At 42.7% G+C, this 22,804-nt stretch overlaps 2 protein-coding genes across 3 annotated transcripts in view; one reads left to right on the forward strand and one right to left on the reverse strand.

Moving 5' to 3' along the window:
• Positions 1–22,804, reverse strand: part of LOC5575604 (probable maleylacetoacetate isomerase 2) — a 121,447-nt gene that overhangs the window by 1,398 nt on the left and 97,245 nt on the right. The gene's annotated exons all lie outside the window — the stretch shown is intronic.
• On the forward strand, positions 167–22,757 carry LOC5575603. Its single transcript, XM_001662035.2, has 2 exons — positions 167–341; positions 21,985–22,757. Exons 1-2 carry the CDS (start codon positions 300–302, stop codon positions 22,684–22,686), a joined length of 744 nt encoding a protein of 247 aa, XP_001662085.1. The 5' UTR covers positions 167–299; the 3' UTR covers positions 22,687–22,757.

Genomic DNA, 22,804 nt, shown 5'->3' on the forward strand with positions numbered 1-22,804 from the left:
ATATGATACGACGACACCAAATCGGAAGAGACGACCCTACGCATAGAGGGAACTTCGATTGCTTTATGGCGATAATCGAATTGGCCGGCGAGGGGTTCAATTCACGGGGCCGTTGGGCAGTTAGGAATTTTTGTTTTTAGATTGGTCATGTTCCGATCTTCGGTTGTTAATTTGGGGCCGCCGAACCAATCGAGTAGGCATTGGCCGTCCGGAACTAGTGACGAGTGGACGTTCAGATTGGTAGATAGTGGTTGATTTGAGTTGAAGCTAAAGAGTTTGAGTTTTTTTTTTGTGATAACATGATGAAGTTAGTGATTTTGGGATTGTTGGCTTGTAGCCAGGTAAGTTTGATTAGTAGGTAACATTCTGATTCATGTTGACTCTTAATGTACTCGTCTAAAATTAGTCATATATCAGTGCTTGAAAATAGTTCCTTAGCAAATTCTAATAAGATTTTAGAACGAATTCGTTCTAAATTACTGAACGAGTTTTACTCTGAATTCTGAGTAAGATTTTATGCAAGTCCTTTGATTTTGCACGAGGTAAAAAGGTTTGAGAAAATTTTGCCTAAAAATGTGCATTAAAACTTTGAATTTAGAACAAATCCATTTTTAAAATCCAAAGTCTGTTAGATCTTCTAGCAAATCCTTTTGAACGAATCTATACATGCACTTGGAATAAATTATTTCAAATTGGAGACGAATCCATGCACAAGATTTTGCTTAGAATTCGGAGCGTGAACAAGCGATTCGGAGCAAATTCTTTTCTGGATTCAGAGCAAATCCTAATCAGGAATCGGAGCAAATCCTTGTCAGGATTTGAAGCGAGTCCTTGTCAGAATTCGGAGCGAATCTTTGTCAGGATTCGAGACGAATCCTAGTAAGAATGCTGAAAAGGATTCGCCTTGAATCCTGAAAAGGATTTGCCTCAAAACCTGACAAAAATTCGTTTCGAATCCTGACAAGAATTTGCTTCAAAAACAGTCAAGGATTCGCTTCGAATATTGACAACGATTTGCTTCGAATCCTGAGCAATTTGTTCCGAACGCTGACAAGCACTGACTCCGAGTTCTGATAAGAATTCGCTACCAATCCTGACAAGGATTCGCTCCGAATCCTGATAATGATTCGCTACAATTTCTGAAAATCTTGAGTAGGATTTGCTCCGACTCTTGACAAGAATTCGCTTTGAATCCTGATTAGGATTCGGAGCCAATCCTTATCAGGATTCGGAGCGAATCCTTGTCAGGATTCGGAGCGAATCCTTGTCAAGATTAGTAGCGAATCCTTGTCAGGATTTTCAGCGAAGCCTTGTAAGGATTCGAAGCGCATCCTTGTTAGAATTCGAGGCGAATCCTTGTCAGGTTTCGAGGCAAATCCTTGTCAAGTTTCGAGGCGATTCCTTGTCAGGATTCGAGGCGAATCCTTGTGAGGATTCGAGGTGAATCCTTGTCAGGATTCGGAGCAAATCCTTGCCAGGATTCAAGAAGAATTCTTGCCATGAATCGGCACGAATGCTTGACAGGATTCGAGACGAATCCTTACTAGGATTCGAGACGAATCCTTACTAGGATTCGCGACAAATCTTCGCCAGGGTTTTAGACGAATCCTTGTCAGGATTCGAGACGAATCTTTGATAGGATTCGAGAAAAATCCTTGACAGCATTCGAGACGACTCCATGCCAGGAATCGGCACGAACGCTTGGCAGGATTCGTTATGAATGCTTAATAGGATTCAAGACGAATCCTTACTAGGATTCAAGACGAATCCTTACTAGGATTCGAAGTGAATCCTTGTCTGGATTCGCGATGAATCCTTGACAGAGTTCGAGACGAACCTTTGTCAGGATTCAAGACGAATATTTGATAGGACTCGAGACGAATCCTTGACATGTTTCGAGATGAATCCCTGTCAAGATTCAAGACGAATCCTTGACAAGATTCGAGACGAATCCTAGACAGGTTTCGAGACGAATCCTTGTCAGGATTAGAGGCGAATTTCTGTCAGGATTCGAGGCGAATTTCTGTCAGGATTCGAGGCGAATCTTATTCTTTTACTTGGCATTAACGTCATCACTGGGACAGACCCTGTTTCTCAGCTAAGTGTTCTTTTGAGCACTTCCACAGCTTTCTTTGCCAAAGTTGCCATTTTCGCATTCATATATCGTGTGGCAGGTACGATTATACTCTACACAGAAAAAAATCCGTTCTCGTATCCGTGAACAGCAGGCGTGAACTCGTCAACAACAAAAATACACCGTGAACTAGATCATGTATACGAGACCAATCATGGTAGTTCACGGTGTATTTTTGACAGTTCACGTTTTCCAGAACGCTTTTTTGAGCGTGTATGCCCAGGGAAGTCAAGGAAGTTTTCATTGCGGAAAGATCCTGGACCGACCGTGAACTCTAACCACTCGGCTAAGAATGGCCTCTTCGAGGCGAATCCGTGCCAGGATTCGAAGCGAATCTTTGTCAGGATTTTTTTTACTTGATTAAACATGTTTATTAACGTTGATTTGTATTAAAACTAGTTACAATGCAAGTAGTCATAATACAATTTTCTCGTTGATAAAAATTTAATTCTCCAACGTCTACGACATTATCACAATTCATGATAAAGGCGATATAATTAATGAATAGTTTCATTATCACATTTTTTTGTTTGTTATTGATTCCATTTAGGATGGGATAAATCTGGGAGGGAGAAACCGATACAAAATTTATGTACGTCACAGTGAGCCGAGATTCTGCTGTCACGAACTGTCACTGTGAGCCCAGATCTTAAAGAACGGACAAACATGAAAAAGCGCGTAATTGATCAAAACATATGTTTGCATTTCAACAAAGCTAACAGAAATCGGCTGAAAATTAATTCCTGTACACACAAAAGCAATGCCACGATAGCACCTTTCAATTGGATCGAATGTAAAGTATTGAAACACGCGTCTTTTTACTCGTTTCCAATCAAAATTAAAATTAAATGCACATCACACTATTGCCCTTTTTCCAAATTTGTCTAGAAAGATCGAAGGTACACAACAAAAGAAAACTAGCGATATTTTCCAAGCCTGCCTTGATTGTCTTTGGTGAGCGGGAGTTATCTTGCAATTTGGAAAAGTATTGTTCCATATTTCGTTTGTAGTATCTGTGCCTCCCTCCCAGGGATAAATTAGTTCTTCGAATGAGTACCTCCTACGATTATAGTCAACTGCAGCTAACGTGCTCTGCAAATGCGACCATGCCATGAGCTACACACTTTTCCAGTTCACCATCGGGTTGCGCAGCTCGACTCTCGGTCGTTCAGCCTGCCCAGTGTAGAAGCGATGTATTTGATCGGAGGAAGCATTTTGCTGGATATGACGAGGCAAACGTGGTAGTGTTTGCATGATTATCTTGAGACAAGGAAAATATGAAGGAGGGCGAGAATTTGCTTGGGTGAGAAAAGATTGGTAAAAAGGAATAGAGCCGATCTCTAGGATGCGTCGATTAATAAGATAAGCTTTCGCTTTAATTGCCGGCAGATGCAGCCTCAATCCTCCTTGATCTCTCGGTCTTGCCAATTGCTGCATTGAAATGCACGCTGGTTGTCTTCTCCACAAAAAAGTCCCCATGGTAGTACAGTCGACTCTCCACATCTCGATGTTCTACATCTCGATATCTCTCCTTATGTCGATGATTTCATAAGTCCCTTCAGTCTGCATACATTTTCACTCTCCATATCTCGATATCCTCCTTATCTCGATATCTCCATATCTCGATGTGTTTCTGTTGATTGTTTGTTCTGAATTTTCTCTCCGTATGTCGATATGACCAATATCGAAGGTTACTAGACCAAAGTTGTGGGATTCAAAACAAACTGGGAGCGCAAAATGACGTCTGTTTGTGTATTACTTTCTTGGCAACGGAGCGATTTTCAATCTAGTATTCATCAGAGATTTGTTCTTTGTCTCGATCTCTCCCTATCTCGATGGTCCCTTCGATATCGAGATGTGGAGAGGCGACTGTAGTAATCTTGGCCGTGTGAATGTTGTTGGGTTGTAGAACAGAGGAAATATACCATACTTTGGATGTGATAAACGCAACGACTGGAGCCAAATTTCTTGCGAAATTTTCCCTACAAGTGTAACAGCCGTTATACTCATAATTGTCCCATGTTCCAAAATATGCAATCGAGAAAAACGCGTTTAAAGATTTTAACACATTTAGGCCTCGTATTGACCAGGTGTGTGGTAAACTAAATTAAAATCTTTACAATAGTATAAAGAATAGCGTGTTTATTAGAGTCAAGAGTTTGTATTATGGGAATAAAGTTAATTTAGCTACAAAATTCAAAGTGGGACTGCTATGCCTAGAAATACGGGATTTTTAGTGAATTTTTACGCATAACAGTCCCACTGATAGTAGTGACAAATTATGTGCTAAGCATACTGCTGTAGATGACCATTCTTACCTATAGATTGTACCGTAGGTATAGGACGTATATCCTCAAGACTATGCTAAGGCACATTATGTAGGCTCAAGTGACATGTGCCAAACGGAGCCACGTGTGGGGAAGTGAAGAAATACGATTTTATAGTTTGGGATAGAAAGCAAAGTTTTCTGTATGTGTGATAATGAGAAAATGTATGAGTCAGTGAAAGAAAGAGTGGATAAGTAAGTTAGAGAGTTTATAAGATGTAATAAATTCCTATATCGACTCTTCCAGCTGTAGGCTTGACAGAAACTCATCTGCGAACTCAAGGTTATTCTGCCGAGTAAATATGTAACTCAAAATTCACGACACACATCTTCACACGATTTGCCTTTTTTGGACTTTGTTTGCAAAATCATGATATTCGATACATCGCAAATTAAGTTTCAGGAACACCAACATATTTGCCACTTGCACCGGAGAGCCAATTATCCGGAATAACCCAGTATGTGGCCAGATCATCCAAAACCCTTTGAACTATTCTTCTTTTGACTTGACTTCTTCTTGACTTCATCAAGTTTGATATGTCGCAGTATCCAAAACAACATGGCATGTTATCAAGTCATCCAAGAACTTTTGAATTACTCTTCTTTAGCCTTTATTTGGGAATTTATGAAGTTTAATGTTGCCAGCTAGATTTCAGAACCGACAGGTAGTGTTCCACATGGGATGTAAAGCCAACGTAAGAAGATGTTAAAAGATATTTTCCCAAACACCAGCTAATTAAAAACTGACAACTGAATATTTTGTTCGAGATCAGCGCAGCGAATTGTACAGTGTGACAGTTATGCATAGAAATACAGTAGTGGGACAGTTATGCGTGGAAATTCAACAATGGGACAAATCGACTTAGCTTGCTTTTCATTGAGTTTCCGAACAAAGTTAATTTTTGGTAAGTGTTTTCTAAAACTATACGTTAGAATAAACTGTTTGATGACAAAAAATCAAAATGCACAAAAAGTAACATGGGACAATTATGCGTATAACGGCAGTGTAGCCCAGTTTAGAATGATCTTTCGTCGAACGGAATTGGCAAATCTCACACCCAAAACATTAATATCTGTCTCCGTTCTGAGCCCACTCACATGAATTGGGTTCCCATTCACAAAGCCTACATCGATTGACGTAGTTTTACGCAGGTTCAATATTACTCCCGAAACGATTGAACAAGTCACGCATCGCATGAACCTTGTGTGCAGATGTGACTATAACGCCGATATCATCCGCATACGCCACGACCCGATCGTTTCCACATACACGCTCTAGTGCGACCACCAAGGGGTGGAAATACAATACAAACAAGTGCATTGATATCGGATCGGCTTAACGAAACGATCGCTGTTTAGGAAACGCGTTAGTCAAATGCCCATTTATTAACAGGCGAGAGGTGGGAATATTTGAGATCCACAAGAGGAGATCTACAAGCTGGGGATTGATGCCAAGGGAGCGCCTGTTTCCGAAGAAAAATGAGTGCCTCATCCTATCGAAAGCATGGATTAAATCGTAACTCACGAGTTTGCCTACCTGCTTCCTGTAATTCAGTTGAGCCGTGAGCGATACGGTTATTCAACGCGAGAGTAGCTTGGAAGATGTTCTTGTCTGCATTTGAGCATTTCAATATACGGGAGAGCAATTTTTAGTCAAAGTTGAGAAGGGAAATCGGCCGGTACGATCCAACCGCGTTACCAGTTCCCCTCTTGTTTACCAAAAACGATCATACCATCAACGAATTATGATGGAAAGTTGGATGCAAGAGCCTCGTTGAGAACGAGATTCAATTCGCGGTGTACGATGTCAAATGCACGGAGATAGAATTCTTTTGGTATTCCAACAGGCCCCGGTGGTTTTTTCGACGCGCTCGATTTTATCGCAGTCCAAATATCTGCTGTGGTACCGTCAAACGGGGTAACTTGCAACACTTTTCAACTTCAAATCTAATTGGACGAAAATTTTAAGGACTTAGAAGAACCAAATACAATCTGGTATCCTTATCGCTACGTAAAGAATGTCATGTGGTATTTATTTTTATTATAATTTGGTATTCTAAGATCAGGAGAGGCTGAAAATATGCATTTTGCATGCTACCCCTGATGTGGGGTAACATGCAACACACAATGCTGACTGAAGTTTTCTATCTAAAATATTATCAATACCGTGTTTTATATCATTAAATAATTACCTGCAGTAAAAGCATGACAATAAATAAAAATCATTATTATTGATTGTATTATGAGTATTGACCCTCTCCGATTAATATATCAATTGATTTTGTATTTTATTGGTTCCACAAGTGGAAATTCTAGCAAATCACAAGCCGGCTAGTAGAAAGCCATTCAAAAGTTTTAGTGGTCTTTTTTATGGAACTGCAATGGTTTTGAGGTTTTGCTTCGCATAACTTATTTTTTATTCATATTTTAACCAAAGCAACGTATCATATATTGATAGTGTTCAAGCACTTAACCACTCTTCTTACTAACGTATGAGGATTTTGTTCCTCTCACTGGAATTAGCCTTTCTTTGCACTTCTTGGCTCAATTTCTTGGGGAAATGTTTTCCCACCACACTACACAGCACAAACGGGACGATAAGAATCGATTTATCAACCCGCGGTTACCATTCGGACACCACAAAAACCGAAAGCAACAAATTGTGTGTGCAAACGCGGCGGAGTGACGATTTCAACTGATTTATTTCTCTTATGCTACTATTTACAAGTTTCTATGCTGCGCTGTTTGACAGCTGCGTGTTTGACTTTGCACAGTGGGGTTGCACACTGGGTGCGGTGTATGATATTACAAATAATATGTTGGAAATTTCATTCCCTTTTCATGAGGGTTTTAAACATTCCGGCCGCCAATGAAATTTCGTGATTTTTCCTTATCATCGGCGGAGGAACTTCTTCGGACAGAGGTCGTCAGCTGGAATAGGCGTTGGGTTCACGTTTGGCGCAGCTGGCACAGGCCACTTTCCAGCTCCGGGATTTCCATGGATGGTAACGGATCATTGCTGGAAAAGCGGAACATCTGTGGCCAGATTGTTGGAAACGAAAATGAAAAAAGTGGTACTTAACTTAGGTCAAGTCCGGTCCATGGGGCGAACCCACATGGAAGGCTTAACTCTTTACAGTTGCATCAGGAACCGCTCGATTCCCCCGAGCATGGGCCAGGAACTCGTCTGGCGACTCATTTCCCCGAGTAGGGGCCGGGAACTCGTCCGGCGGCTCTATACCCCGAGTGCGGGCCATCTTCTGGCGGACTGTTTGCTGCTTGTCGCGTCGCAGTAAATGCGCGCGATTCTTCTCCTGTGACTGTTGAATTGCCTGAGGCTGGCGTTGAATATCTTGGTGAACAACCTTGGTGGCAAGAACGGTGCCAACGGATTCGAAAGGCTGCACTTGGGTGACTCGCACCGGAGAAGTGTTGGTGGTTTTGCGTGGACGGGAATTATGCAACGGTAAACGCTCTGCTGTACCAGATTCCGGCCGCCAAGAGACCGACATTTCTGCCGAAGAGCATGACAGCGGCAAGCCGGGATCAACATGGTGCTCTCTCGTCACGAGGAGTTCGTCGTTCACAAGCTGGTGGTGCAGGAACTGAAGATTAATTTCGTGATAAACCTTCTCAGTTAATGGCAGGACGATCGAGCTGTCTTCGGAGTTTTCAAAAGCGTTTGATTTGGCTGGAACGTGCTTGGGTAGCCTCGAGTGGTCCAATTCGTCAAGACATGACGGTCCGCTCGACCAGAGAGGAGCATTCTCGGTAGGTTCTCCGAGGGTGCCTGGATTTTTGATACGACGGCTACTGGAATTTTCATGATTCTCCAGCGCATATTCTCCGGAGACCACCCATCCGAATTCAGTGTTCTGGAGCAAGGGCAGATCGTTGCCGAGATGAATCCGTCCGTCACGAAGAACATGGAAGAAATGGGCAGCTCCCAGGATCATGTCGACGTTACTGGTGACAGCGAAGGTTGGATCAGCGAGGTTAACGTGATGTGGTATCGACCACTGATGAACGTTGACGGAACAATGTGGCAGCTTCGTGGTAATCGACGGGAGGATCAGCATCGAACTTTCCACGGATATTGGCGACATCCGTGAGAAAACGGTCACTTTAGCTTCATGCTCGACAAGCGTGGTAGTGTTGCCAATTCCGCTGACAGTGATTGGTAGTGGTAGTTGAACTTGTGGCAGTTGTAGCTTGTCGCACAGTCCGGCAGACACGTAGTCTCGTTGGGACGCACAATCCAGCAAACAACGAGCGGTGATGGTACAGCCTCTACTATTCCGGATGTTCACGAGCGCAGTTGGAAGAAAGACGGTTCCAGTGATCGCGGCTTGGGATTGCGAGACCAGAGCGCACTGGAGATTCCCGGAAGTGTCATGAACACCGAAATAAGGATTAACGGAAGCAGTAGAAGTTGACGGTTGCTGAATTAGATGCTGAGAAACGAACTTCGATGGCTCCGTACTTGGTCGGACTTGTTCAAAGGCGACGTAACAAGTCGAATCAGCAGACTGAGTGTTAGAAGTGGGCATGATATCGCTGGCATCCGTGTGAAGCAGCGTGTGGTGTTTTCGAGAGCAGACTCGGCAGCTTGTGCCCGAGCATGTTTGGGCGATATGGGAAGAGGAGCGCAAACAATTCATGCACATGTTTCCTTGCCTTACCAGTTCGGTCCGGCGGCTGACGTCTAGGTTCTGGAACTCTGGACAGTGAAACAGGAAGTGATTCTGACCACACTTTTCACAATGCCTTTCCGGCTTACTGGGACTGGAACTGTCTGGTATCGGGTTAGATGCCTTGTTCGGCGGCGATGCTAGGAGATATCCTGCTGATTTTGTCGGGGACTTGGTGTATTGACGAAGAGAAGTATCGAACGTGGCTGAGGAGACAGCATGCCAAGACACGCGAATAGTTCTGGAGGAAGTTCACCATCTGTACGTACGACGGCATGGAAGTCGAATCATCAGCTATGGTGCTCGATGTTGAAGCGATTCCTCCCAGAACCGAAGCTATGTTGTCGGTATCGAGCCTGGTGCAGTAGTTCTCCCATTCTCGGAGTGTACAAGGATCGAGGCGAATCGTCAGTAGGTAGACCAGTAACGAACTCCACTTGTCGGCTGGTTCACCCAAACTCTTCAGCACGGAGATTTGCTGTTCGAAGCGATCGACCAGCGCCAGGAGCTCATCGGACGATTCCTCACACATTGCTGGAGTATCGAAGAGCGTCTTGATGTGGCACTTGATGAGCTGCCGCTTATTCTCGAAGCGCAACTTGAGTGCCCGCCATGCGTCCTTGTAGCCCTGCTCGCTGACTTTTATAGGGTCAAGAATCCTTGCCGCTTCCCCTTGAACAAGTCCTTTGAGGTAGTGCAGCTTCTCGACAGGCCCGATATCGCTCCGGGAACCGACAGCAGATTGAAATGAATCGCGGAAGACACACCACTCCTCCAAACGGCCGCTGAATTTCGGGAGATTGATCTCGGGAAGCCGAATATTCATTGACATACCGGGTTGGGTAAGATTGGAAGAAGAGGTACTGGTGGCCTTCGCCATTTGCTTCAGGTAGAATGCGCGCAAGCCATAATATCTACTGTCAAATTTCTGTCGCTCACCTTTTAAATCGATAGGGTCCTCCTCAGATGACAAGGCTTCGATTTTGACAGCCATACGATGGAAGTCATCGTAGAAACGTTCAAGCTTCTCAGCCCAAGCCTCTACCTGCTCCTTGCGGGACTCTTCCTTGTCGAAGTTCGTCACGTAGTACTCCAACAAAGCCACGGAGTCCACTACGTTCTGCTTCTTCTGCTGCCACTCATCAATCGTCTTCGCTTCTTCCGCCATTGTTCTTTCCGAACACACTTTTCCACCGCCAGAAAACCAAAAAAATGTCTCACAATCAAAATGTTGTTGATTTGCAAAACTTTATCTTGTTCGAATTTCGTTCACCCACTTCACCACTTTAGCCCACTGTGCATTCAGCAGCAGAAGATAACCACACACTAACAGCCGTCGGGAGTTGAACGACGGGGACGAAAGATTGACTTTTCGTTCAATTTCACTCGCGGTAAAGGGCAAAATGGGGGATTTTCTGGGGAAATCGTACTTCTGTTAGTTCACTAACGACATCGTGATGGCGGTTCTTGAGGTCGAAACGCTATCGTGAATCAGTTTCCGCGCACTTTTACTGGTTCTTCACAGCGGCAAAGTCAAACTTTGCACCTTGTTTCTCGGTTGCTACGATGATCTCGCATCAGTAGCGTGATTTGTTGCCTCTTCTAGGCCTTCGGTGGACACTTTTCACAACACCGGCGGTCCAATATCCGGTTCGAAGGACCAAATTATGTTCAAGCACTTAACCACTCTTCTTACTAACGTATGAGGATTTTGTTCCTCTCACTGGAATTGGCCTTTCTTTGCACTTCTTGGCTCAATTTCTTGGGGAAATGTTTTCCCACCACACTACACAGCACAAACGGGACGATAAGAATCGACTTATCAACCCGCGGTTACCATTCGGACACCACAAAAACCGAAAGCAACAACTACTATTTACTACTAATGACTGATTCACTTCATATTTAAGTGATTCAGGTTTAGTTCGCTTCATATCCAAGTGATTGACGTCAGATTCACTTCTTTTTCAAGTGATTCAGAATTTATTCACTTCATATTCAAAAGATTAATTTCCAAGTGATTCATACCTGATTCACTTCATATTCAACTGGTTAAAGTTCGATTCACTTACTGTTAGGTTGATTTCGAGTGGTTCATATCTATTTCACTTCATTTTCAAGTGTGTTAAGCTTGAATCACTTTATGTTCAAGTGATTCATACCTAATTCACTTCATATTCAAATGATTCAGGATTGATTCACTTCAAATTTAAGTGATTTGGGATTCTGGCTGCTTGGTCGTTCATAGAAGTTAATATTCAATGTTATCTTCTTTTCCAAGCAGCCTAGATAGCCGTGTAGTGTCGGTAGTGGTTGTCTCAACTGGCTAAGAATAACACTACGGATTGCCTGATCCTGTAGTAAAAATCTACTAATCAGGTAACCCCAATCCCAAGGTGTGATGCGACCCGTGCTGATGGATGAATGGTTGAGGGGGTTTAAAATATGCTCAATCGCTAACGGAGCCTGGAGAGCACCAGGGCGAACTCTCCAGTATGTAGCTCTTACTGCATTAGGGCGGGGCAATGATGCAGCGGACCGTCTTTCCCCAGCGACTCGTGGGACCAAAAAATGAGTGCAAATAATCAAACCAAAATAAAAGGTGTCGACTGCCTCCCTCAGTTCGAAAAAGGTGACGACTGCCTCTCCCAGTCGGACGAAACGGAAACAGAGAATGCTTTTGGTAAGCTTGGACTGACCGAAGATGAGCTTCTCAGTAGTTCGCATGAAAACATGGAAACCGACCTCCCTCTGACACTCCCGAACGACCCAGGACTCCATCCTTCGGTTGAACCAATGGACGACGAAGAGGATGGAATTACAGTCACAATAAACTTGACAGGATCGCAGCCATCAATCACAGGATCGAACGTCACCTCAGGTCCTATTGATGGGAAGACCGATCAACATCCAACAGATGACGCGAACAAACAAAAACCTACTGGCACCAAAAAGATCACTCGGAGCCAAAGGAAGCAGCTAAAAGCACTCCGACAAAGTGGCTTAAGCCGCCCTGAGGCCCTATCCAGAATCACGGGGGGTGAGGCTATGGTGTCAACTCCTTTGAAACGCACTCGGCAGGACCTTGACAAGTCTACAAATGCTGAAGAAGAACATAAGCAGAAACGGATGAAACAACACCTGAATCCGAGAAAGCGCGTTGGGCAACAGGAAACCAACAGCTCAACAGCCTCGACGATCAACAAACCCCCTCCAGAAGATAAAAAACAGACTAGTCTAAGCTACGGTGAAATTACCAGTCGCAGGAGAGTCGGAATAATCCCAAAAGACTTCCCCACGACCCAACTTTCAACGACTCAGCTGGACGTTCTCCAGGAGGCACTGCTGCTTCGGGTTGAACAACAACGGAACGCGACAATGAAGTCCAAGTTCTCTAACCTTATCTACAAGTCTGGCCATATGGTTCTTATTTGTAAGGATCAGGAGACTGCGGAATGGGTAAAGGAGATAACACCTGCATTAAATCCCCTGGAAGGCGTTGAGTTGGTTGCAATGGATGAGGATAAGATTCAACGTCCAGAACTGATTCGAGCCTTCTTCCCTCAAAGCGCACAATACACCGATGATCGTATCAAAGCTCTCATCGAGAGTCAGAACGATCTGATAACCAACAACTGGCGTGTCATGCAACGGCTCACTCCTAACAACAAGCATGTGGTGTGGGTCTTTAATGTAGATGGACCGTCCATGGAAAAACTCATTCAATCCAAGTTCATCCTCAACTACCGCTTTGGAGAAATACAGTTGAGGAAAGTAAAGAGCACAACCCCAAACTCCAATGACAATCCAACTGGACAGCCGACCCAATAGAAATCTGAGGAGGCCTCTAGTAGCATCCCACAACCAACTCCCACCATACAGGCTAGCTTGTCTTCCTCTGATGGAAAAGATGCATATTTGACCTCACTTCCTGGCCCAAGCGGTGTCACCTCAATGGCTCCCAATAAGGGCAGTGGAAATGTCAAAAGTGTAAAATTGACCACAGGGGATAAGCCAGCAGGCCTAGGTAAGGGAAAGGACAAAAACCAAAATCTAAGACATCCCCCAAAATCAAAAGTTGATGATCCGCAACATCCAAAGAAGGACGGCAAACGTCCGGAAAATGCGGAACGCCTCAGCAATGATTAAAATCCTCCAAGTGAATCTCCATCATGCTCAGTGCGCAACAGATGTGCTTTGCAGGAGATTCACAAAAGAACACCTTTCCGTGGCACTGATTCAAGAGCCATGGGTCAACAAAACTCGAATACAAGGTATTCAACTAAACTCGTGTAGGTTGGTATATGATGACAGCCAGCTCTCTCCCAGAGCAGCTATTCTAATACGCAATGATACTAAATGTTTTCCAATTACAGAATTCATCAAAAGGGACATCGTGGCGGTCAGGATGGAGGTTTCTACTGCTAGGGGCAGTACTGAGATCATTATGGTTTCGGCGTATTTCCCTGGCGACGCAGAAGACATTCCTCCTCCAGAGATGGCTGCTCTTGTCTCTTACAGTCAAAAACACAACATCCCCTTCGTCATCGGTTGTGACGCCAATGCTCATCACCTTGTATGGGGAAGTACAAACACAAATATCAGAGGTGAGCATCTTTTGCAGTTTCTTTCCTCCAAAAATATTGACATATGCAATGTCGGTGATAAGCCTACATTTGAAAACATCTTACGACAAGAAGTCCTTGATCTGACTTTATGCAGTCAATCCATCTCGGATAAAATAAAAAAACTGGCATGTTTCTAATGAAATATCTATGTCAGACCATAAACATATAGTCTTCGAGTGGGAAGGGGGTCTAATGATTCAAAAGTCGTTTAAAGATCCCAAGAAAACTGATTGGGAAACCTACTCAGCTATTCTCCGTTCTGAAGACTATATAATAGAGCCGAATATTCAGACTATTATACAGTTAGAAGCAGCTTCGGATTCTATTAAAAACAAAATTCTAAATGCTTATCAAGAGAGCTGTCCGATCAAAACAGTTAGTTCGAACAGAGATGTTCCATGGTGGAACTTCAACCTTGATAAACTCAGGAAAACTGCTCGGAAGGAATTCAACCGAGCCAAACGCACTTCTGATTGGAGTCTATACCGAAAGGCTCTGACAGAGTATAACAAAGAAATGAGACGAGCAAAACGGAAATCATGGGTTCTCATGTGTGAAAGCATTGAGAAAACTCCCGTAGCTGCTCGACTTCATAAAACTCTTTCGAAGGATCACTCCAATGGTTTGGGAAGTCTTCAAAGGACTGACGGTTCACTCACTGTGGAACCTCGTGAAACACTGAGTGCAATGCTAAGAGTTCACTTTCCTGATTCAATCCCACAAACGAGTCTAAATGCTGAAGGTGCCAGACTTGACGTCTCAGTTCCACACGGGTTCCTATCAGGGGACTCAGGAGCAAAAAGGGACGCAATAAAGGTTGCCAAAGAAGCTTTTACTCGCGATAGGGTTGTTAGGGCAGTGAGATCTTTCGAGCCATTCAAATCTGCTGGCATGGATGGAATCTTCCCAGCGCTTATCCAAAAAGAGGAAGAGACACTGATTCCACACATGGTAGAGATTTTTAAGGCAAGTTTAGTTCTGGACACATTCCAAATGATTGGCGTCAAGTTCGAGTTGTCTTTATTCCAAAAGCAGGAAAAAAGGACAAAACCAACCCTAAAGCATTCCGACCGATAAGCCTATCCTCGGTAATGCTTAAAATCATGGAGAAGGTATTATGCGAGTATATAGATTCTAAATTTATGAAAACTATGCCTCTTTCTAAATCCCAATTTGCTTATCAAAGCGGAAAATCAACGGTCTCAGCACTGCACACGCTAGTGAACAAGATCGAGAAAACCTTTAATGCAAAAGAAATCGCTCTTATAGCATTTCTTGATATTGAGGGCGCGTTCGATAACGCTTCTTATTCGTCTATAGGTTCGGCAATGTTGAGGAGAAACTTCGACCCATGCATTGCAACCTGGGTACATGCTATGCTAGCAAATCGACAGATCTCATCTGAGCTGAGTGATTCGCGCATTACTGTAATGGCTACAAGGGGATGCCCTCAAGGGGGAGTACTATCTCCCTTATTGTGGTCATTAGTGGTGGACGAACTGCTAGATAGCTTAGAAAGAAGGGGTTTTGAAGTTGTTGGATACGCAGATGACGTAGTCATTATTGTACGAGGCAAATTTGACAGCGTTATTTCATCAAGGATGCAAATTGCTCTCAATCACACACTCTCCTGGTGTCAAAAAGAGAAACTAGGAATAAACCCTTCAAAAACAACAATTGTACCGTTCACAAAAAGACGAAAGGTACAACTCCACCCTCTTTTCTTGAACCAAATACAATTAGTTTACTCAAATGAGGTCAAGTATCTTGGCATCACACTTGACGCAAAACTAAATTGGAACACCCATCTTCAAACAATCATAAATAAAGGTCTCAATTCACTCTGGGTTTGCTCAAAGACCTGTGGTAAAACATGGGGTCTAAAACCCAGTATGATCATGTGGATCTATAAAACAATCGTTCGGCCTAGAATAACCTATGCGTCCCTTGTTTGGTGGCCTAAGACAAAGGAAGCTACGGCTAGAGCTAAGCTGAACAAAATTCAACGTACTGCCTGTATTGCCATAACCGGTGCAGTTCGTAGTACCCCCTCGTTTGCCCTAGATGCTATACTCAATCTGCCCCGGCTGGATCAATTCATAAAGCTGGATGCTGAGAAAAGTGCTCTTCGGCTAAAACGATCAACAGTCCTACTGTCAGGGGACTTAACAGGTCACCTCAGTATATTAAACGAATTTTCGATAAATCCTATTGTTGAAAAATGTAGTGACTGGATGGAAAAAGTGGTAAACTATGACTCGCCATTCACGTTGGTCTTTCCTTCTCGTGAGGAATGGGAAGGAGGTGGACCCACCATTCCACCGGGATCTATTAAATTCTACACAGATGGTTCAAAAATGAATAATTTGACAGGGCCTGGAGTATACGGACCGAAAACCAAAATCTCTGTCTCTCTTGGACAGTGGCCTACAGTATTTCAAGCAGAAGTCTATGCAATCAAGGAATGTGCGCAGCTGTGTCTAAAAAGAAATTACAGACATGCCACCATCTGTATTTTCTCTGATAGTCAAGCAGCGCTTCAATCTTTGAAGGCTTTCACTTGCAACTCAAAACTTGTGTGGGAATGCATTCTTGCACTGAAATCCCTAGCTGAACGCAATCGAGTTAAACTATATTGGATCCCAGGACATACGGGTCTAGAGGGTAACGAAATTGCCGATCAGCTAGCAAGGAATGGATCAACCAATATGTTCATTGGTCCAGAGCCATTCCTTGGCATTTCAAACTCTGCACTAAACACGGAATTGAACAACTGGTTGTTCGGTCAAATTCAATCAAATTGGAATACAGTTTCCAATGCGAATCAGTCCAAAAGGTTCGTAACAATAAACACGACACAAACACAAAAACTTATAGGTCTCAACAAAAGGGATCTCAGAACATACATCGGTCTAATAACTGGTCACTGCCCAAGCAGATACCACTTATACAAGATCGGTGTCGTCCAAAACACAAATTGCCGTTTCTGTGACGAGACGGACGAAACCTCACAACATCTTCTCTGCTCTTGCAGTGCACACATCCATCGTAGGTTCAAAATATTTGGCAAGCACTACTTACAGCCAGCTGATATTTGGAACGCATCCCCCAGGGAGGTGGTTAGCTTTATTAGGCTGATCACGCCAGATTGGGGGAACTACAACACTGCAACCTAGGACTTCTGCCCATCAATGGCAGATGGTTCAAAGTTCAGTCAAAAGCGCAAAGTATTCCGGAGGCACATTTGCTACTGGAAAACATTGTGTACATAGAGTAATAGGGTATATCACAATAGTCCTAAAAAATGGACGCAGTGATCCCACACCCGACAGAAGAAGGAAGTGATTTGGGATTGATTCACTTCATTTTTCAGTGATTCATGTCGGATTCACTGCATATTCAAGTCGTTCGGACCTGATTCACTTGATATTCAAGGTTAGCACGGTCAGTTTCACATGCTCACTAGCACCACCTAGCGGCAAAATTTCGAACCAAACTGTCTGTCTTCCGAATGTCCTTGACATGTTGAACAACTTTGCCGCAGACTCGAACTTTCTATCTCATGTAGATCACAAGGTAGAACATGCTTAAAAAGCTCAAAGCATATCATAAGGATCTCGAGAAATAGCAATGCACATTTTCCTATTTTGAGGTGATGTTAAAGGTTTTAAGAGGTGATTCAATTGAATATTGCATCACCTCCCAAAAAGTTTAACATCACCTCAAAATAGGAAAATTGGGTGTTGCAATACTTATTTTAGTGAGTCCGTATATATGACGGGTACTGTAGTACACCGTGACCGGAGACATAGATTCGATCTAGTCGAGAGGATGAGTTGCCAATAATTTATGTATGGCCCGCATCTCTCGAGCGAAGTTTTACCAGTACGTTGTGCAGACCCAGATGTTGTATGGCAGCATGGAGTGAGGGGCAAATGTTGTGTCCCATTGCGTCACATTACCGCAGCACACAGTTAAAGTCTCCTGCAAGAATTACGTGCTCAGTACGATGTCGAAGATAGAACGCTAACGTACTGTTAAAGAAATTTTCTCTCCTAGCTCGGAAAGCTGTGCCGGACGGGGCATAAACACAGCAGAGAGTAGTGTTTTGAACGCGCACGGCAACGATGGCGACTCATGGCGATAGCAGTCCCTCTCCTTGTGTGGTCAACGTTAGCAACTAAATACAGTTGAAACCTGGTAGCGATAGCTGCTCGGTTTCAACCTCCTGCATGAACAAGATATCCAAGCCAAGAGTTCAAATAAATGTTCTGAGAGCGTCAATTTTGGTCGTGTTCATGATCATATTCATTTGGATTCCTTCGCGGAAATAACGTGCATCGAGCAATCTCTGCATAGAGCAATCGAACCTCAGTAAGTGCAGTTTTTATTTCAGTAAGTAAACACAATGGACCAATGAACGCGTTCATTCTCTGACGTTTTAGCGGTGCCGTGTTATTTATGGTACAATGGACCAATGCAAACGTTTACTCGCGTTGACATTTTAGCGGTGTCGTATTATTTACTTGACCATGGCAACCAGTAAATTTGGCACCACTCAAACGTCAAATTCGTGAACTCGTGCAATGGTCCATGGACCGATGCACGAGTTCACTAATTTGACGTTAGAGCGGTGCCGAATTCACTGGTTTCCATGGTCACATAAATAGCACGGCACCGCTAAAACGTCAAATAAAGAACTCTTGCATTGGTCCATTGAAACTGGTGAATTCGGCACCGCTCAAACCTTAAATTAGTGAACTCGTGCATCGGTCCATGATAATGATGAATCACGGCAGGTTTTTCGTGTGAACTTCTAACTGTCATTCGGTCGGTGTTCAGAAAGACCAGACTACATGATTTTTTAGCCTTGTAGATATTAGTCTAGGACTTCATCAATCCTGATCACTCCGATGAAATTCTGTAACATATGTTTTATCAAATAGATAAGCTCCAATAATAAGGCCGATAGTATAAATATTTTGTGAGTTTGAGTGCTTGGAGTACATTTTTTTCCTGAAATCATTCAAATGCACTTGGTCCAGTTTGACTAAACACCGACCATTTCAATTCAAATTTGTAGTCCATGGATATGCAAGGCCATGGAAACCTAAACAGCAATTCCCTCCTGTAGGGAATAGAATTAATGACTATTGAACAATTTATTTTTTTCCAATAACGACTTTTTTATTCAAGAAAGAATCATTCAGGTCAAAATTTATAATTGATCACACCACTTTCATAGATCCGCCCCCCCTCCCTCAAATGATGGACGTCATTTTTGAATGACCCCATATGCGTCTAAAAAAATGTGAGGAATAGTTCATTTCAAGGAAAGGGTTAGGAAAACAATTTGTTCGAATTGGTTGTTGAGTCACTGTCGGTCCAGCCATTGATTTTATGATTATTTTTTACTAAAATAAACATTTCTGATTGGATTGAACGATTCTTTTTCAAAACCTCTTATCAAAATAATATGTCACATATATATCGGTACATGTGGCAGGAGCTATTCAAAGTATCTGCATATAAATGACACATTCCACTAACATGTACCTCAAGATATCAAAATTTCAAACTCCGAAATGTTTCGAAAGCTATGCAGAACGTGAAAGGCAATATGTTGAATTGTATAAAGAACATAAATTTGATTGAAAATACCATAAAAAAATACCTGAAAAGTTATATAAAGTTGATATAATTTATTGGTAAGAAATTAAGACATTTAACAACATTTTTAATAAAAGTTCTATATCATAGTTTATCAAGTGTAATATAACTGTCTTATTCGTTAACTAGAAGAGTATTAGATGACATTGTCATGTGCGGGTTTAATGTTTTCAAAAGAATTATTGGTTCTTTGAAAACGTTTTTTTTTTTTTCAAATAGTCACATTATTATGGTGTCGCGTTACGAAATTTGCCTTATTTTTTGACATTGTAAAATAAGTACTTCTTATGGCACTCTTATATTTTCGATTCTTTTCCTATTCCTCAAGATACGTGTTTTCATAAATAAAGATTTCAAATCGGACCATTCTTCGAAAAGTTAAACTAGGTGCAAAACAATGGTGTTGAAAATGTTTCCTTCGAAATGAATCAACACCTATTGATAGCAGCTTCGTTCAAGCAGCTTCAATGCTGTAAAAGTAACGTTTATTTTAAATAATATAATCTTAACTTAAGTAACAATTTCTTACATTTCAGTGAACGATTCAGCGCATTTTCGAAGGTTACATCTTCCACTGAAGGACTAACTCATACTAAACTTCAACCGCTTATACTGACCAATCTGCTCTTTAATTCTATATGACTGTGTTGCCAGTTTCACTACAAACATCAATCGCTATCACAACAAATGGTGTCGCGTTACGTTAATTTTAACCGTAAATTTTCAGAATTAATCATTAATTTCGAAATGCTTGTTCTCAGCAATGCTATAACCGATTTTCCGAAAATTTTAGCTTTTAGTAGAATGAAACAGTTATACTAGCTTTCAGCGTTGGTGCCACCCCGCTGCAACCCTCCTCGTTTTTGTGAGATGTGAGTATGTCTGTTTTTTCTTGTTCTTCACTAACATCTGATCAAGTAGCTCAGGTTTTTGAATGAACTCGTTGACTAGTGACCCAAATCTTATCAGACAGGTGCTGCTTAGGGCAGGAATAGTCTCTTACATGTTGTGGAATACTTGGCTTCGATGATAAACAACGAGGTTCTCCGGCGGATAATCCGAAATAACCGTAAAAATGGTCAATTCATGAAAATAATCCAAAACAGCTGCGGTTTTTTGTGCAAGCCCATCAGATTTTTTTTACTATAGAACGTAATAGATTATTTGAATTGTTCATGGACCTAGGTGATCACAACGGGCTTGAAAGATCCGTAAAAATGGTCATTTCGTGACAATCATCCTAGATCACTGCGTTTTTTTTCAAACATCAGAAATGAATTACTCAATATAACGGATGATTGGAATTGTTCATGGATATAGGTGGCCACTATAAAGCTCTTAAGAGGATCTGAAGCAACCGTAAAAATGGTCGTCTCGTAAAAATCAACTTAGACAAACGTAGTTTTTTTTAGATCTTCTGACATCCGTAGTCTATGTTGACAATTATCCTTTATGTAGCATAAAAATGTTTTTGATAAATTTTGCAATAAACTTCGGTGATCAAAGTGGTCTTTAAACATAAACAATTCAAATTATACGTGTATTACAAATTTTACATGTTCTATAATTATAATTTTTGACGTGTTTGATTCGAAACGAATCCTTCACAGGATTCGAAACGAATCTTTAACAGTATTCGAAACGAATCCTTCGCAGAATTCGAAACATATCCCTGACAGGGTTCGAAGCGAATCCTTGTCAGGATTCGAGGTAAATCCTTGTCAGGATTCGAAGCGAATCCTTGTCAGGATTCGAGGCGAATCCTTGACAGGATTCGAGACAAATCTCTGCCAGGATTCGAGTTGAATGCTTGCCAGGATTTGAGACGAATTTCTGCTATTTTCGAGACAAATCGTAGTCTGGATTCGAGACGAATGTCAGGATTCCAGACGTATGCTTGTTCACTTATTAATAGCTCATTAATGGCGAATCCACGTGGTCTGTGCATGTTTGTTTAGATTTCATGAGGTTTCGAAGCAATTCATACTCAAGATTTTAGTAAGTTCTGCTCAGGATTTGAAGTAATTATTGCTCTGAATTCGAAGCAAATCTCTTTGATGATTTAGGATTTGATGATTTGTGAAACAGCGAAGTGAAATTGAGGAGGATCTCCGTCAGGATTTAGTATTAATCATTGCAAGGATTCGAAAAAAATAATATGTGTAAACCAAAGTGTTTATACTTGCCCTTGTATTTCCTGATTCAATTTAAGAGCTATTAAACTCTGCTTATCATCAGCGTCATTTTATTACTATATTTTTACCACTCGATTGTCAAACCATTGCACGATTTGTAGCCCTCTAATTTGAAAACCGTGTTTATTGAATCACCCCAATGCTTATGTTTGCTTATCTTTGCTCTACTCCATAAGTGATTGCACTTATCAGCTGATACCATATAAAACCTAATTCAATCGGATGCATTTCGTCCCGTAATCCGACGTACTCTCTATCCCCGACTTTCGATTACCTTATGACCTTCTACATGACGTCAAACTTATCTCACCGTTTCGTTTTCTCTCCTCAAACCCTTCAGGTCGTCCTGTCGAACCCGATTGGCGAACCGTCTGCCGCGCAACCCCAGGACCTGGACGAGCTGGCCGTCCTGACCGAGTTCGACCGGCTGTTCAACCAGCTGCACTACGACATCGACTACAAGCTGCGTATCTACCGCATGAACCACTCCCGGGACCTGAAGAACCTGAACGCGCAGTTCATCTCCCGGTACGGGTTCGTCATCACCGACATCCAGCACAAGAAGCAGCAGGTCAAGGATGCCATCCTGGAGCACGCCCTGGACATCGGAGACACCCAGAACCCGTGCATCGTGGAGAAGAACGACGAAGCGATTCGCAGGGCTACGCAGGCCGCTCGGGATCTGAGCGTGGCCGCGGAGAAGATCTACGGCGACATGGCCACGATTACGCGGGTCTATTTCTACCCGATCGTGAAGGACTTCCAGCAGACCTCGAGCGAGTTCCAGTGGGCTGTGCTGGAGGTGTTGTCGCGGGACAATGCGGTGACGGGACTGCAGCTGGCTCTTGCTGACCTGTCCTTCAAGTATATGGCCAACGCCAACATGGTGAACCGGGTGGTGGACAACCTGGACTACGAGCTGGAAGGCTTCCAGGACATCATCAACTCGCTGCGCCGTGGGGCGTTCAAGGAGATCGACGACATCGGACGGAACTACGTGTTCAACATGGAGCAACTGCTGACCGATGCGTTGACGTGCTAGGTTTAGGTGCTATCGATTTCGTCTAGTGCAAGATGTGAAGGGTTCAATAAAGAAATGATTTTAAAAATAGAGATTGGTGGTGTTGTGCTGTTGTAATCTAATCAGGGTGGACGCGTGC

Source organism: Aedes aegypti, chromosome 1 (assembly GCF_002204515.2).
Source record: "Aedes aegypti strain LVP_AGWG chromosome 1, AaegL5.0 Primary Assembly, whole genome shotgun sequence".
NCBI lineage: Eukaryota > Metazoa > Arthropoda > Insecta > Diptera > Culicidae > Aedes > Aedes aegypti.

Bases quoted from the DNA above. Each gene is read 5' to 3' on its own strand.
- LOC5575603 (XM_001662035.2), top strand. From the start codon at position 300: ATGATGAAGTTAGTGATTTTGGGATTGTTGGCTTGTAGCCAG. The intron at 342-21,984 runs GTAAGTTTGATT...CAAACCCTTCAG, and splicing joins GATTGTTGGCTTGTAGCCAG to GTCGTCCTGTCGAACCCGAT.